At 38.3% G+C, this 17102-nt stretch overlaps 2 protein-coding genes across 3 annotated transcripts in view; one reads left to right on the top strand and one right to left on the bottom strand.

Annotated features, from left to right (window-relative positions):
• Positions 1–5129: 5129 nt before the first annotated feature.
• Positions 5130–7014, top strand: LOC126456826 (uncharacterized). The gene is made up of 2 exons (XM_050092628.1): positions 5130–5413; positions 6491–7014. Exons 1-2 carry the CDS (start codon positions 5162–5164, stop codon positions 6902–6904), a joined length of 666 nt encoding a protein of 221 aa, XP_049948585.1. The 5' UTR covers positions 5130–5161; the 3' UTR covers positions 6905–7014.
• A 5263-nt stretch (positions 7015–12277) lies between these two features.
• The window catches only part of LOC126456824 (KICSTOR subunit 2-like), a 74661-nt gene continuing 69836 nt past the window's right edge, over positions 12278–17102 (bottom strand). For both annotated transcript variants that reach the window (XM_050092625.1, XM_050092626.1), the window contains exon 9: positions 12278–13093. In XM_050092625.1, coding sequence (XP_049948582.1) covers positions 12923–13093 — 171 coding nt within the window. In that variant the 3' untranslated portion in view covers positions 12278–12922. The remainder of the gene's footprint in view (positions 13094–17102) is intronic.

Genomic DNA, 17102 nt, shown 5'->3' on the forward strand with positions numbered 1-17102 from the left:
ACTGTCAGATGATCCATGTACAGGGTGGTCCATTAATAGTGACCTGGCCAAATAGTTCACAAAACAAGCATCAAACGAAAAAACTACAAAGAACGAAAAACCTCTAGTTTGAAGAGGAAACCAGATAGCACTATGGTACCCGCTAGATGGCGCTGCCATAGGTCAAACAGATATCAACTGCGTTTTTTTAAAAATAGGAACCCCCATTTTTTACTACATATTCGTGTAGTATGTAAAGAAATATCAATGTTTTAGTTAGATCACTTTTTCTGCTTTGCGATAGATGGCACTGTAATAGTCACAAATGCATATGTATGTGGAATCACGTAACATTGCACCAGTGTAGACGGTGTTTGCTTTGTGATACATTACCCATGTTAAAATGGACCGTTTACCAATTGAGGAAAAGATTGATATCGTGTTGATGTATGGCTATTGTGATCAAAATGCCCAATGGGCATGTGCTATGTATGTTGCTCGGTATCTTGGATGACATCATCCAAGTGTCCGGACTGTTCGCCAGATAGTAACAGGAAGTGTTCAGCCAAATGTGAAACGTCAACCACGACCTGAAACAAATGGTGATGCCCAAGTAGGTGTTTTAGCTGCTGTTGTGGCTAATCCGCATATCAGTAGCAGACAAATTGTGGGAGAATCGGGAATCTCAAAAATGTCGGTGTTGAGAATGCTACATCAACATCGATTGCACCCGTACCATACTTCTATGCACCAGGAATTGCATGGTGATGACTTTGAATGTCTTGTACAGTTCTGCCACTGGGCTCAAGAGAAATTATGGAACGATGACAGATTTTTTGCACGCATTCTATTTAGCGATGAAGCGTCATTCACCAACAGCGGTAATGTAAACCGGCATAATGTGCACTATTGGGCAACGGAAAATCCATGATGGCTGCAACAAGTGGAACATCAGCGACCTTGGTGGGTTAATATATGGTGTGGCATTATGGGGGGAAGGATAATTGGCCCCCATATTATTGATGGCAATCTAAATGGTGCAATGTCTGCTGATTTCCTACGTAATGTTCTACCGATGTTACTACAAGATGTTTCACTGCATGACAGAATGGCGATGTACTTCCAACATGATGGATGTCCGGCACATAGCTCGCGTGCAGTTGAAGCGGTATTGAATAGCATATTTCATGACAGGTGGATTGGTCATCGATGCACCATACCATGGCTCGCATGTTCACTGGATCTGACGTCCTCAGATTTCTTTCTGTGGGGAAAGTTGAAGGATATTTGCTATTGTGATCCACCGACAACGCCTGACAACATGCGTCATGCATCGTCAATGCATGTGTGAACATTACGGAAGGCGAACTACTCGCTGTTTAGAGGAATGTCGTTACACATATTGCCAAATGCATTGAGGTTGATGGACATCATTTTGAGCATTTATTGCATTAATGTGGTATTTATAGGTACTCATGCTGTAACAGCATGCATTCTCAGAAATGATAAGTTCACAAAGGTACATGTATCACATTGGAAGAACCGAAACAAAATGTTCAAACGTACCTACGTTCTGTATTTAAATTTAAAAAACCTACCTGTTACCAACTGTTCGTCTAAAATCGTGAGCCATATGTTTGTGACTATTACAGCACCATCTATCACAAAGCAAAAAAAGTGGTCCAACTAAAACATTAATATTTCTTTGCGTACTACATGAATATGTAATAAAAAAATGGGGGTTCCTATTTTAAAAAACACAGTTGATATCCGTTTGACCTACGTCAGTGCCATTTAGCGGGCCAACCATAGCACCATCTGGTTTCCCCCTTCAAGCTAGACAAGTTTCGTTCTTTGTAGTTTTTTCGTTTGATGCTTATTTCGTGAGATATTTGGTCCGGTCACGATCAATGGACCACCCTGTCTATGGTTATCTTACAGCCCCTAATTAACATTTGAAATTTTTGTATGCTGCATACAATAGCTAACAGCTACTTCTCGGTTGTTGTGTATTTTAGTTCATGCTTATTTAAACTTCCACCCACAAAGGCGACAGAGTTACATTCTCATAAATTGGGCTACAATTCACCCTGGGACACTTCACATACCACACCATAATCAGAAACATCTGTTGCCATTTTAATGTTTCATACACTATTGGGTGTTTTAACATTGGTGCATTCACTAAAACTTGTTTGAAATTTTCAAAAGCCTCCAGTATCCTTGCATTCCATACCCGCTTCGACCTCTGCTGTAATAACAATAATAGACTAGGATAGTTCATAGGGTGATCTTGTATACAGTGATGGTAAAATCTGACCAATTTTAGAAAGAACATAACTGTTTCACATTTTTTTGGTTCTGGACTGTCCTTGATTGGCCTTAATTGCTCTGGATCTGATATTATATTGTGTATTCCTATAAAATGCCCAAAGGACTTGAGTTCCCGAAATGTGACTTTGAGAATTTGGTGTAATGCCTCTTCCATGAAATTTTTGTGCAGTTTTGGTTGACACTATGCAGTGCTCTACCCATGTCTATGACACTAATAAAATATCATCTAGAAATAACTCTTTACCTAAAGCTTCATCCACTGCTTGTACGAAGACTGACTCTCAGAGATTTTATCCGAAAGACAATACTCAAAAATTGATATGGCTTCCCCCCAAATGAAAATGCAATATACTTCTGCAAGTTTTCATGTAAATTTACCTGCCGTTACCTGGCAGCCAAATCCATTGAGCTAAAATATCTTCCCTCTTCATATTTAGCTAACAACTTGTCCATACATATAGGCCTGGCCTTCTGTTTGTGCATCTAATACCAAGCGCACTGCTCTGTAGCTTTTCTTACTGCTAATAAGGGATTGTTGTATACACTTAAACTTTTTTCTACTATTCTACCATATTATTCTCTTCTTTTTACTACAGGTCTTAAACTTATGGGAACAGGTTATGGGTTTATTATCTTTTATTTTAAATCGGAAAATATATTCGTCAGTTACTTCTGGTTTATCAGAGAATACACTGCTAGACTTTAATAAGATCTTATAAAATTCATGCCTTTGTCCTAAAATTAAAAGGATATTTTCGTGAGCTTTAATTCATATACAGGGCTATTACAAATGATTGAAGCGATTTCATAAATTCACTGTAGCTCCATTCATTGACATATGGTCACGACACACTACAGTTACGTAGAAAAACTCATAAAGTTTTGTTCGGCTGAAGCCGCACTTCAGGTTTCTACCGCCAGAGCACTCAAGAGCGCAGTGAGACAAAATGACGACAGGAGCCGAGAAAGCACATGTCGTGCTTGAAATGCACTCACATCAGTCATAACAGTGCAACGACACTTCAGGACGAAGTTCAACAAAGATTCACTAACTGCTAACTCCATTCGGCGATGGTATGCGCAGTTTAAAGCTTCTGGATGCCTCTGTAAGGGGAAATCAACAGGCCGGCCTGCAGTGAGCGAAGAAACCGTTGAACGCGAGCGGGCAAGTTTCACGCGTAGCCCGCGGAAATCGACGAATAAAGCAAGCAGGGAGCTAAACGTACCACAGCCGACGGTTTGGAAAATCTTACGGAAAAGGCTAAAGCAGAGACCTTACCGTTTACAATTGCTACAAGCCCTGACACCCGATGACAAAGTCAAACGCTTTGAATTTTCGGCGCGGTTGCAGCAGCTCATGGAAGAGGATGCGTTCAGTGCGAAACTTGTTTTCAGTGATGAAGCAACATTTTTTCTTAATGGTGAAGTGAACAGACACAATGTGCGAATCTGGGCGGTAGAGAATCCTCACGCATTCGTGCAGCAAATTCGCAATTCACCAAAAGTTAACGAGTTTTGTGCAATCTCACGGTTTAAAGTTTACAGCCCCTTTTTCTTCTGCGAAAAAAGCGTTACAGGACACGTGTATCTGGACATGCTGGAAAATTGGCTCATGCCACAACTGGAGACCGACAGCGCCGACTTCATCTTTCAACAGGATGGTGCTGCACCGCACTTCCATCATGATGTTCGGCATTTCTTAAACAGGAGATTGGAAAACTGATGGATCGGTCGTGGTGGAGATCATGATCAGCAATTCATGTCATGGCCTCCACGCTCTACCGACTTAACCCCATGCGATTTCTTTCTGTGGGGTTATGTGAAAGATTCAGTGTTTAAACCTCCTCTACCAAGAAACGTGCCAGAACTGCGAGCTCGCATCAACGATGCTTTCGAACTCATTGATGGGGACGTGCTGCGCCGAGTGTGGGGGGAACTTGATTATCGGCTTGATGTCTGCCGAATCACTAAAGGGGCACATATCGAACATTTGTGAATGTCTAAAAAAACTTTTTGAGTTTTTGTATGTGTGTGCAAAGCATTGTGAAAATATCTCAAATAATAAAGTTATTGTAGAGCTGTGAAATCGCTTCAATCATTTGTAATAACCCTGTATATTCTTTCTATTCCTCAAAGTTCATTACTGATTCCTCTCTGCTGACTACTTGACCAGTAGTGACTGAATGCGTGTTATCCGTAACCTTGTGTCTTCTCTATTTAACCTTCCTTTATTTCTGGTTATTCCGATAAAATAAGTCTCCTGTCACTGGTAATATAGGACACAGATTCTTATTTATGATTGTTTCCAAAAATTCCTGGGATACCAACGGTACATCACTCCCTGAGCCACTGTAAATGTCTATTCTCTTTCCCCGTGTTTTCTACAAGTATAGGTTTTGTTTGTTCTTGCTTTAACACCTTATTTTCCTCCAATAACCACTACTTTGTACGAATAGTCTGTATGGAAGCAGTCAAGTTCTCTGAATATGACCCTATATTTGTATCATTACATCCTGAATTGTGGTTCGTGTTCCACAATGTTCCCTGTTTCCCATTACTATAATAGGATCATTACCCTTTTCAGAGTCATGGTTTGACCGGTATTACGAACCAAATTTCTTTGCCAAAGTTGATATGTCAAATATTTATGTCAAAGAAATTTGATGGCGTAATATGTAACTTTGTCTAATCTCGTCTGTCGTCAAATAAATATGATCAAATCTGGGGCCTCGCAGTAGATTTGATCATAAAAGTCGCTTGTCTTCTGTTAACTGCAATGTGACATGTTACCACTTGGAGCGCTAGCATCGCTGCAGCCTTCTGTCATCTGTATTCTGTAGTGTGTTTAATGTTTATAAACATGGCTGCAAAATTCAATTGGTGTGTACCGTCAACTACAAAATTAATAGAAATGTATAAAGCTGATGAGGCGCTTTACAACGTGAGGCACCCAGAGTACAAAAATAGATTAAGAAGATTGGAGAGCTACAAAAATATTGCGGAGGTCATTAGCCGTGACATACGGCCGGGTTGCACGGTGGAAGATATAAAAAAGAAAATTGATGGCCTCCGCTCAAGCTACTTCCACGAAAAAGAAAAAGTACGTATCTACATACTTATTTCATTTTATTTATGCAACTAATGTTTACGTGACATACAAATGATTTACATAAATTTATTCATTGCAAATACTTGAAACACACATTAATGTTTACGTAACAAACAAGTAGTTTACATTATTTTTATTGTTACTATTATTGCAGATGCGAAGAAATGTTTGAGGTAGGTACATTTGTTTACATTTTACATTACGAAATGTGATTGCCTTGCCAGGGCACTTTCCCATCACCATTGTAAAATGTTTTAAAGTATTTTCTAACTGCTCTCCCGTGTACTGGACGTCCCGAAGCAGCTTGGCAAGCTGTAGGTCCCCAGTGTTTTGAGACTCAAGATAAGTGCTGTTTCCTACTATGGCAGACACTGTTTCCAGACGAGTGTACATGTGTTTTCTTCTCTAAGTTAACAAGTTGTGCAGTGTGCAGGCAGCCATTGTAATTGTAGTTACTTTTTCTGCAGGCAGATTAATGATAGTAAGAAATTTCCTGAAACAACTGGCATGACTGCCAAAGCTGCTTTCCACTAATCTTCTTCCTCGTGACAGTCTGTAATTGAAAACCTTTTCTTCCTTAGTGATTCCTTTTAAGGAGTACGACTTCATAATGTTGTGACTCAGAGGAAAAGCATCCTCTGCCAGTACAACCATTAGAGTTGTAATGTTTGTGTTGCCAGGCTTTCTGCCTTCAGGAATGTTCAGAATAGATCGATCAATGAGACACTCCCGTAGTTTCATAGTTTGCATTTTGAAAACACTCCAGCATCACCAACACGACCATTAGTTCCCACATCAACATACAAGAATTTGTAGGTAGCATCTACCATAGCAAATAATATTATACTGTTAAAAGATTTATAATTGAAAAATGAGATCCACTAACTTGTGGGCATTTAATGCGAATATGCTTTCCATCCATTGCTCCTATAGTGTTATAACAGTTCCACTTCTCGAAATCATTTGCAGTTTGCTCCCACTCTTCTCTGCTTATGGGTACCTGTGAATAAGATTTATGTATGTGTAAGATAGTATGTAGCTAATGGCTTTAATTTCTATATTTTATAGCATGAAATGCAGGCTCAGTACTCTTCCCAAGAAGAGACTGATGTAGCTTGCAGTGAGCCCCAGCCCCAGCATCATGAGCAGCCTCCCACAAAGAGAAGAAAAGTTACAACCGATGTTATTGTGGATGTCACCGAAAAGTTCAAGGCTGTCGCTGATATGTGCAGAAATAAGTCTCAGCCTGTCAGAGGAGACCGGTATAGTGCCCTTGCCGCCCACATCACTGCTGTGCTGCGGGAGATGGAAAATGTGGGTGGTAAAGCATTTGCAACAGACACTATGCAAGGGTTAATTCGGTGTCTGATGGACAGGTGGGATTTGCTGTATGCGACAAATCCACAGCCACAACTGTCCATCTCTGGACATTTCCAGGCTACCTTCCAGAAAGCTGGCATACAAGAGGACGATACACTGTAAAATAATATATATAAATTTTTTGTAGCTCTCCAGTCTTTTTAATCTATTTTTGTACTCAGGATGCCTCACTTTGTAAAGCACCTCATCAGCTTCATACATTTCTATTAGTTTTGTAGTTTTCAAATGCAAAATGTAATTGGTATTTGATTCTAAAATAAAAATAGTTCTTAATGCACATAAATTGTATAGAGCATTTATTTCCCTTCAGATATTGGTCCTTTAGTGCTTTATAAATTGCTTCACATATTTCAGGTATTATTTTTGTTAATGTGCACTGTGGTATGTGAGAGCTGTACTGTAAGCTAGAGTAACTCTCTCCTGTAGCAAGGAATCAGAGTGTTACTGTGAGCCTGTCCTCTGCAGATATAGCAGTTCTTAAGTAAGTATTGCACTTTGTGATATGAGGATACACTTCACTGAGCAAGTACTGAAATATATGCTCATCCATTCTTAAGTAATTTATGTATGACTTGACGTCCTCCACTACAAGCTCACGTAACAAATTTTGTTCAATGCTTTTACTGACTCATCGTAAAATCCTTGGCTTCACCCAGGTACGTTTCCTTTTCTTACCTCTGCTTCTCTTCCAAATGTGCACACATGCAACTGCTGCAGCTAGTAAGTTGTTGTTGTCGTCAGCCTTCTTGAACTGTGGAAAAGAAAAAAGCGATGACAGTGTAATATCCCTTTTTAGTGCCATGTCAAAGATTTTTGTCAAAGAAATTTGACAACTATTTGATCATATCTTTGTCAAAGAAATATGATAGTGTAATACCAGCCTTAGCGTTGATGTATTGCAGTACTGGGGACAAAAACTTGGGACTGCATGTTTTTTTGCACACCATTTCTTCTTTTCCAATTTCTAATATTAACACAACAGAAGCTACTTTCATTTTTCTTTATGAATTTGTTTGGATAACAGCTACTCTGACTAATGTCATATGATTTTTCTGTTGTGTATAATCACCTCTTTCCTTATTTAAAGTGTCCAGGACTTCAACTGATGTTAACAAATCATTAACATTTGTCCACACCCAATACTAAATATTTTTCCTAATATAATACGGCAGCTCATGGACTAATACTTTTATGAGATGTGATTCTTCTACCAGACAACCTAAATATTTTGATTTAGTAGGATGCCACTCAGTATGCTTCTTATATCTACCCCATGAACTATTATAATACTTCTAATGTCAGTTGTTCCTTTCTGTTTGTTTATTTAACTGTACTTTCTTTTAAACTTTTGCTGAAATCATTCCACAATTCAAATTCCTCCGAATAGGCAGCTCCCCATTCTGCAGTTTCACCCATCATGTAACTGAAGTAAAATCTGTGTTCTTAGAGTTCTCCCATTTATTAGGTACTGATCTGCAGTATTGGTTGTCGAACTTTTTTTGCTCAAGAACCAATATAGACATTGCAGTGCAGCTTCTTTGGCAGCATACACGCCAAACTTATTATTAATTGGTAAGAGACTAAGTATAGTGAGGGAGTAATAAGTTGGTCACCAGCCCCTATACTAATCTGGAAAAATCAGCACCACTCAGAACACTTTGTGTCGTTCTCAGTTTCAGATTGCTGCCGCCCCAAAGTAGTGACACAGTAATTGCCTGATGAACTGTTGTGCTGTCTGTGTGAGTGAATGATTAATACAGCAGTTGTATTCATATTTAAATGCATTGTGCAAATGTTTACTAAATGTTTTTAATATCGCGTTTCTTCCACTTATTGTGTTGTATTACAACATTGTTAATTTAATTTCTTATTCCTTGCTACAAACATATACATATTTGAAGATGGCTATCTCTATAATACACATTCATGAATCCACGTTACTTCTGTTTGAAATTTATATGACAGCAGCTGATTGGTATGAGGCAGACAGGTCTCTGAGCTGTCAGCAGTGGAAGGCAAGCAGTAAAATATTCCCCTCTCACAGCTTCTACCACTGCTGTGACCATGCTACTTTCCCCTTTGCACCGGAGATAAGCAGCCAACTTTACTTACCTCACAGCTGAATTCAGGAATGTCAATTCAAACTAAGCACATCTTGTAATATTACTGTCTTAAGTATTTTTGTTTGATATCGAGCATAAAAATTACACTTTTAAGAAGCTCTTCATAGTTATTGACATTTTGGATTCAGCTGTTAGCTGCTAGATGCATATTATTATAAAATGCAGCTGAGAACCAAAGACAGCATGAAAAATTGATTGGGGCCTGTGGCCCACAGTTTGATGATTACTGATCTAGGAAGTATCTTTAAAAACAGGTAGGGTGTACTTCCCCATCAAGTTTCATTGCTGTCAATTACCTGACATCCTATTGTCACCAGCAATTGACCTCTTGCCAAGCCCTCCTATGGTTCTTTCCAGTTCTCACATCAAGTTTTGCAATGATTTTTGGTTTTATTCAATAATGTCCACAGAATTAGGTGTAACACTGACAGAGTCTACTTTTTCTTGTACTTTCTGGTGCGCTAGTTCCTATAGATGCTCCTCCAAACTATTGCAAGAGTTTGGGGCACAATTGTTTCACAAATTTTCTACCTTTTTTGAACACCTCTACTCAGCCTTGCATATCTGTGATTTGACTATGAATACTTGCTAATTCAAGATTTGACAATTTTTTATTTGTTGCATCTTGTCATTTACCTCTTGAAGCTGTTCCTGAACCTACTTCCTGAAGTCGCATTGTTTTTCTGAGTCTGTAGCTCTTTTGATAGTTTTAATAAGGTCTCTCCTATATCAGAGATTTTATCTACATTCTTAGCTACCACCTCCCCTTGTCAAAAATCAGACAATGCTTGTTCTTGGCTTGTAATACTGTTAAGACAGCTTGTCAAATTCTTTTAATTTCTCTACTTGAGCCTTCATGAAAGCCACTTATTTTTCCTAGTCCAAACTGGCACACAACTTTAACCAAAAATAAATATCTAGATTTAAAAGTACTTCAATAATGTCACTTCTTAGCTACCCTTCTACACCCTTTCAGTTTTGTGAAAGCTTAAACACAAACATAGCAAATGAAATCTCAGTTCTGGGCTGAGTAGAGATCACTGGATAAGGAAAACAGCTCTCAACAGCGTGATACCAACGAGTAACAAATGCGTAGCTGATGCAGCATGTCAATGAGTCTCATCATGTCGATCACTGGCTGCGGTAGTTAGGGGTGTCATGGATTGCTGAGTCAGTTGTAGACCTCTGACCTAAGATAGGAAATCTTCTTAGTCAAATGATGAACTCTTCTAGCATCTCTATGTCTAGTTTGACTTGAACACAGTCGTATCTATTACTGTTGTCCAAGTTGCTATGGACAACAAAGTACAATCTCAAAGTTCCCTTTTTCATTTAGTTTTTTAAATTCTTCTAGTAGGTTGTATCTGGACTTACTTTTCTTCTTATAATTCAATTTTTTGTGCTACATTGGGTATGTCTATTCTTCTTTATTGTTGGTATCGATCCCTTGGAAATGACAGTTTTACTAAATTATTCTGATGAAATTGCAGTAAAATCTTTTTATTCTCTCTTTCTTTACCACCACTAATCTGTATCCTTCACCTACATCCCCTTATCAAAATAGAACCACGATGGTTTTTAGCATGGCTTTAGTGTTCTCCATTTCCTATGTATGATCTGTTACCCTCTTACATTTGATATCAGTAGCTTTATTTAATAAGATTTCTTTCAGTCACTTTTTCTTCATGTTTGTTGAGGTGGACCTGCTAGTCAAGTCCACCCAACCGTGCTCCACAAATCTTCACAGAATTTCGTCTCCTTCTGTGTGAATGGGTCCTGAGAGTGTTAATTGTCCTCCATGCAATTTCAATGTAGTAAACAACTGAATTTTAAAATTTTTGTATTCACACTTTCTTTTACAACAGCACCACCTCATACACTAAGCGGACATCTGAAACATATGTAGCTTGTGCAAGATAAAGAAAAGAAGTATATTTTACATAAGCAAATTCGAGAGAAATTTTTCATGGCGTCTATTGTAGCTATGACCTTTCCTCTTTTTCTCCTTGTCTTCTAAACAACCTGAAAGCATGATTCCAAGGAGCAAGTGGCCCCGTACTGAAGGTGGAGATGCTCACTCACAGTCTTGCATTGTAGAAGTGATAGGTTCAAACAGTTCTTCCATCTGCACATATTAGTATATCTCCCACATTGAGATGTATCGACATTTTCTTACTACTATGTCACAAAGATCTTTCATTGTCTCAGAAGCTTGGAAGTGGGATATGCCATCCTGGAAATGTTATTTCACACTTCAATTGGATCAAGAAGATACTCATTGGATCACAGTAACACTTGACTTAAATTCTAGTGCCGCAATCACATTTTCATAGGATATCAATGCCATCTCTGTCCCAGGATGAGAGATTTTCACTTTACACTCACGTAACCAGCAGAAATTCCAACTATCACAAATGAAAGAAAATTCTCTCAGAATAGGTTCTTTTCCACTCGTCAGACCAAGTTGTTCCTGTCTTTTTGGGTTTTTCTGCCAAGCAGACTAACACTGTTATTAATAGGCTCGGTCAGCAGACACAGTGTTATTTTTTCTTAAAAAGAGGAAGATAAAAGAGCTGACATTGAAGGAAAAAGCAGGTTTATGTTTTCTAGAGAAGACTAACTATCACATAAAAAGCTGAATGTTTTTATGTCATTAGAATGACAGCAAGCGATAACAGGATCATGTGAGCAGGAGTATTTTGATTTGGAGGATTGCAATACAGATTTATAGCAGTAAAAATGAAAAATATCACTGGCTGGTTAGCAATCTTTAAGTGGATAAGAGCTCTTAGTTCCTGAATGTCCATGAAGGTCACATAAAGAAGTTGCATTAGATTTCAATTGTCAGGTTTAGGAACACACAATGAAACCGGCTCTCTCCAAATTGTTGTGTTAGATTTAACAAAATTCCGGTATGTGTTGTAGAAAGATTCAGTGAAAATCTATATGACTTTTACAAAGGCTTAAAAATGTAGATACATTTAATTTATATTAGTTTGGGCCTTTTATCAAGGCAATGCTGAAGAGGTAGTTTCTCTTTATAAATGGGTAATAAATATAGAATTAATGCACTTTCTGAAGACAGGTCAAAAGGCACACAAACAAGTATAATGGCCACCATGCTGTAAATCTGCACAGCTATGTTGTCACTGCATTATAACCCAGGCAGTGTGTGTGTGTGTGTGTGTGTGTGTGTGTGTGTGTGTGTGTGTTTTGCCTACCAGAATACCTGCCTGTTTTCTGTTCACAGCTATCGACTGGCATATTTTTACCTTAAACAGAGTTAATCATCTTGCTGTATCACAAAATAATTGTCTGGATTACTGCAGTAAACAATAAAAGATTAAACAAAGAATTTTAAAATAACTGTATTTAGATTTATTCCAATATGTACACTGCAAATTCCATAATAGTAATAAAATAAAACTTTAATCTCTCAAGGTTATTTTCCACAGCCATCAATATATTAAAAGTAATTCCTATTAAAACATACACCAATTGTGATATGCAGATTCAAAAAGTATTTTACATGAAGATTACTGACTTAACAAATAGTTCCGTTCAACATTGGACAGTTCTGGATACACATCTGGTTCTATCTAACCTGGAGCAATGTTCACCACTTATGTGTGTTTAATGTCTATTTCAATTTTTGGTCTTGACTTGAAGCTACCAAAGAAATTATTGGAGCAGACCTACAAGCTAACATCCAGCAATAAAATGTGTTACATTTGTACACAATCTTATAAAAGTATGCAAGAGATAAGAATTTTTGCTGTAGTAAAATTAAACTTTTAATTATGTAAAAACAATTATCACAGCCATTAACATTATTAAAACTAACTCTTATTAAAAGGTACATCAATTACTTGCTGAAGGCAAAAGATATTCTGCATAAAACTGGTAACTTTGGAATTAAAAACAGTTCAAATTATCATACTTCCACATACACCATTGTTGCAATATGCAAAACTTGTACTGATACATTGGTGCTATTTTATTTTGATGACGGCTTCAGGTTGGCAAACACTTTATTACAGCGTAGTTGTGAGCTAATATCTGTAATAAAATTTGTTATGTTTGTTTCCTTCTCTGTTTTCTTACAGTCAAAAATAACAACCAGTGTTATTCGTGGATCAACACTGGACAAGAAATATGTTGTCCTGTCCTGTAACACAAAAGAGCAATAATAATCATCATATAAAATTTATAATCATTATAAAACCATCATTATAAATATGTCAGAGAAGCTAATACCACAGTTTGCCATTTTTAAATAGTTTCACATCAGATGTCTTCATACTGTCAATTTTATACAACTGTACAGATATTTGGCACCATTTTCATATAGACTGCATTTATTGGTAGTATTCGTCTGTCATCTTCAATAATAATCTCACAAGAACACCTAAAAAGTTTCCAGTCAGTATCAAACTGGTTCTCTGGAATAACTAATTTGTGTAGTTAATGTCTACCCTGGCTTTTGAGATAAGCCAGTTAATATGTGCCATATTGTTAGATGAGTATGCCCTTTTTATACCACAAAAAATTATTCTTGTTCACTGTTTCTCAAAATGGAGAACTGCTTTTATAGATTTACAATTGCAGAGCACACAAGAACTAAAATTTTAGATCAACTAGCTTACCACTATTAAATATCATTACTGATATGGTAAGGAATATTATGGCAGGATATAAATGATCTATGAGTAAAGGAGACAGCTCACCACACAGTAGAAATGTCGAGTCATTGACAGACACACAAAAAAAGAATGGGAACTTCACTATCTTTCAGATATCCCCCCCCAACACACACACACGAGAGAGAGAGAGAGAGAGAGTTGAAACATCATGGTCCACAGATGGCCAAAATGACAGTAGTTATTGTAATTATTAATCCCCTTGAACCTTGCTGCGGTGGAGTGGTTTGTGGTTTGTATGGATCAACGATAGATACCTGTACTCTATAAGCAACTATTTTGGCAGAGAGGACAGATTACCAGAAGGACAGCGGCCTTTTCAAAAGTTGCTGGGACAACAGTCTGAATTATTGATTATTCTGGCCTTGTAACATAGGCAAACATGGCCTTGTTGTATTGGCACTGCAAAAGGCTGAAAGCAAGGGAAAACAACAGCTGTTATTATTTCATAAGGAGATGCACCCCCCCCCCCCCCCCCTATGAACCATGGACCTTGCTGTTGGTGGGGAGGCTTGCGTGCCTCAGCGATACAGATGGCCGTACCGTAGGTGCAACCACAACGGAGGGGTATCTGTTGAGAGGCCAGACAAACATGTGGTTCCTGAAGAGGGGCAGCAGCCTTTTCAGTAGCTGCAGGGGCAACAGTCTGGATGATTGACTGATCTGGCCTTGTAACATTAACCAAAACGGCCTTGCTGTGCTGGTACTGCGAACAGCTGAAAGCAAGGGGAAACTACAGCCGTAATTTTTCCCGAGGACATGCAGCTTTACTGTATGATTAAATGATGATGGCGTCCTCTTGGGTAAAATATTCCGGAGGTAAAATAGTCCCCCATTCGGATCTCCGGGCGGGGACTACTCAAGAGGACGTCGTTATCAGGAGAAAGAAAACTGGCATTCTACGGATCGGAGCGTGGAATGTCAGATCCCTTAATCGGGCAGGTAGGTTAGAAAATTTAAAAAGGGAAATGGATAGGTTAAAGTTAGATATAGTGGGAATTAGTGAAGTTCTGTGGTACGAGGAACAAGACTTTTGGTCAGGTGATTACAGGGTTATAAATACAAAATCAAATAGGGGTAATGCAGGAGTAGGTTTAATAATGAATAAAAAAAATAGGAGTGCGAGTTAGCTACTACAAACAGCATAGTGAACGCATTATTGTGGCCAAGATAGACACAAAGCCCATGCCTACTACAGTAGTACAAGTTTATATGCCAACTAGCTCTGCAGATGATGAAGAAATTGATGAAATGTATGACGAGATAAAAGAAATTATTCAGGTAGTGAAGGGAGACGAAAATTTAATAGTCATGGGTGACTGGAATTCGTCAGTAGGAAAAGGGAGAGAAGGAAACATAGTAGGTGAATATGGATTGGGGGGAAGAAATGAAAGAGGAAGCTGCCTTGTAGAATTTTGCACAGAGCATAACTTAATCATAGCTAACACTTGGCTCAAGAATCATGAAAGAAGGTTGTATACCTGGAAGAATCCTGGAGATACTAAAAGGTATCATAGATTATATAATGGTAAGACAGAGATTTAGGAACCAGGTTTTAAATTGTAAGACATTTCCAGGGGCAGATGTGGATTCTGACCACAATCTATTGGTTATGAACTGCAGTTTGAAACTGAAGAAACTGCAAAAAGGTGGGAATTTAAGGAGATGGGACCTGGATAAACTGAAAGAACCAGAGGTTGTAGAGAGTTTCAGGGAGAGCATAAGGGAACAATTGACAGGAATGGGGGAAAGAAATACAGTAGAAGAAGAATGGGTAGCTCTGAGGGATGAAGTAGTGAAGGCAGCAGAGGATCAAGTAGGTAAAAAGATGAGGGCTAATAGAAATCCTTGGGTAACAGAAGAAATATTGAATTTAATTGATGAAAGGAGAAAATATAAAAATGCAGTAAATGAAGCAGGCAAAAAGGAATACAAGCGTCTCAAAAATGAGATCGACAGGAAGTGCAAAATGGCTAAGCAGGGATGGCTAGAGGACAAATGTAAGGATGTAGAGGCTTGTCTCACTAGGGGTAAGAGATACTGCCTACAGGAAAATTAAAGAGACCTTTGGAGAGAAGAGAACCACTTGTATGAATATCAAGAGCTCAGATGGCAACCCAGTTCTAAGCAAAGAAGAGAAGGCAGAAAGGTGGATGGAATATATAGAGGGTTTATACAAGGGCGATGTACTTGAGGACAATATTATGGAAATGGAAGAGGATGTAGATGAAGATGAAATGGGAGATAAGATACTGTGTGAAGAGTTTGACAGAGTACTGAAAGACCTGAGTCGAAACAAGGCTAGGGGAGGAGACAACATTCCATTAGAACTACTGATGGCCTTGGGAGAGCCAGTCATGACAAAACTCGACCATCTGGTGAGCAAGATGTATGATTCAGGCGAAATACCCACAGACTTCAAGAAGAATATAATAATTCAAATTCCAAAGAAAGCAGGTGTTGACAGATGTGAAAATTACCGAACTATCAGTTTAATAAGTCACAGCTGTAAAATACTAACGCGAATTCTTTACAGACGAATGGAAAAACTGGTAGAAGCGGACCTCGGGGAAGATCAGTTTGGATTCCGTAGAAATGTTGGAACACATGAGGCAATACTAACCTTACGACTTATCTTAGAAGAAAGATTAAGAAAAGGCAAACCTACGTTTCTAGCATTTGTAGACTTAGAGAAAGCTTTTGACAACGTTAACTGGAATACTCTCTTTCAATTTCTGAAGGTGGCAGGGGTGAAATACAGGGAGCGAAAGGCTATTTACAATTTGTACAGAAACCAGATGGCAGTTATAAGAGTCGAGGGGCATGAAAGGGAAGCAGTGGTTGGGAAAGGAGTGAGACAGGGTTGTAGCCTCTCCCCGATGTTATTCAATTTGTATATTGAGCGAGCAGGAAAGGAAACAAAAGAAAAATTTGGAGTAGGTATTAAAATTCATGGAGAAGAAGTAAAAACTTTGAGGTTCGCCAATGACATTGTAATTCTGTCAGAGACAGCAAAGGACTTGGAAGAGCAGTTGAACGGAATGGACAGTGTCTTGAAAGGAGGATATAAGATGAACATCAACAAAAGCAAAACGAGGATAATGGAATGTAGTCAAATTAAATCGGGTGATGCTGAGGGGATTAGATTAGAAAATGAGACACTTAAAGTAGTAAAGGAGTTTTGCTATTTAGGGAGTAAAATAACTGATGATGGTCGAAGTAGAGAGGATATAAAATGTAGACTGACAATGGCAAGGAAATCGTTTCTGAAGAAGAGAAATTTGTTAACATCGAGTATAGATTTAAGTGTCAGGAAGTCGTTTCTGAAAGTATTTGTATGGAGTGTAGCCATGTATGGAAGTGAATCATGGACGATAACCAGTTTGGACAAGAAGAGAATAGAAGCTTTCGAAATGTGGTGCTACAGAAGAATGCTGAAGATAAGGTGGGTAGATCACGTAACTAATGAGGAGGTAT

The sequence above is a fragment of the Schistocerca serialis genome, chromosome 2, assembly GCF_023864345.2.
Source record: "Schistocerca serialis cubense isolate TAMUIC-IGC-003099 chromosome 2, iqSchSeri2.2, whole genome shotgun sequence".
Taxonomy (NCBI): domain Eukaryota; kingdom Metazoa; phylum Arthropoda; class Insecta; order Orthoptera; family Acrididae; genus Schistocerca; species Schistocerca serialis.

Coding starts and splice junctions, on each gene's coding strand:
- LOC126456826 (XM_050092628.1), top strand. CDS start 5,162: ATGTTTATAAACATGGCTGCAAAATTCAATTGGTGTGTACCGTCAACT. Junction 5,414..6,490: donor ACTTCCACGAAAAAGAAAAA/GTACGTATCTAC, acceptor TATATTTTATAG/CATGAAATGCAGGCTCAGTA.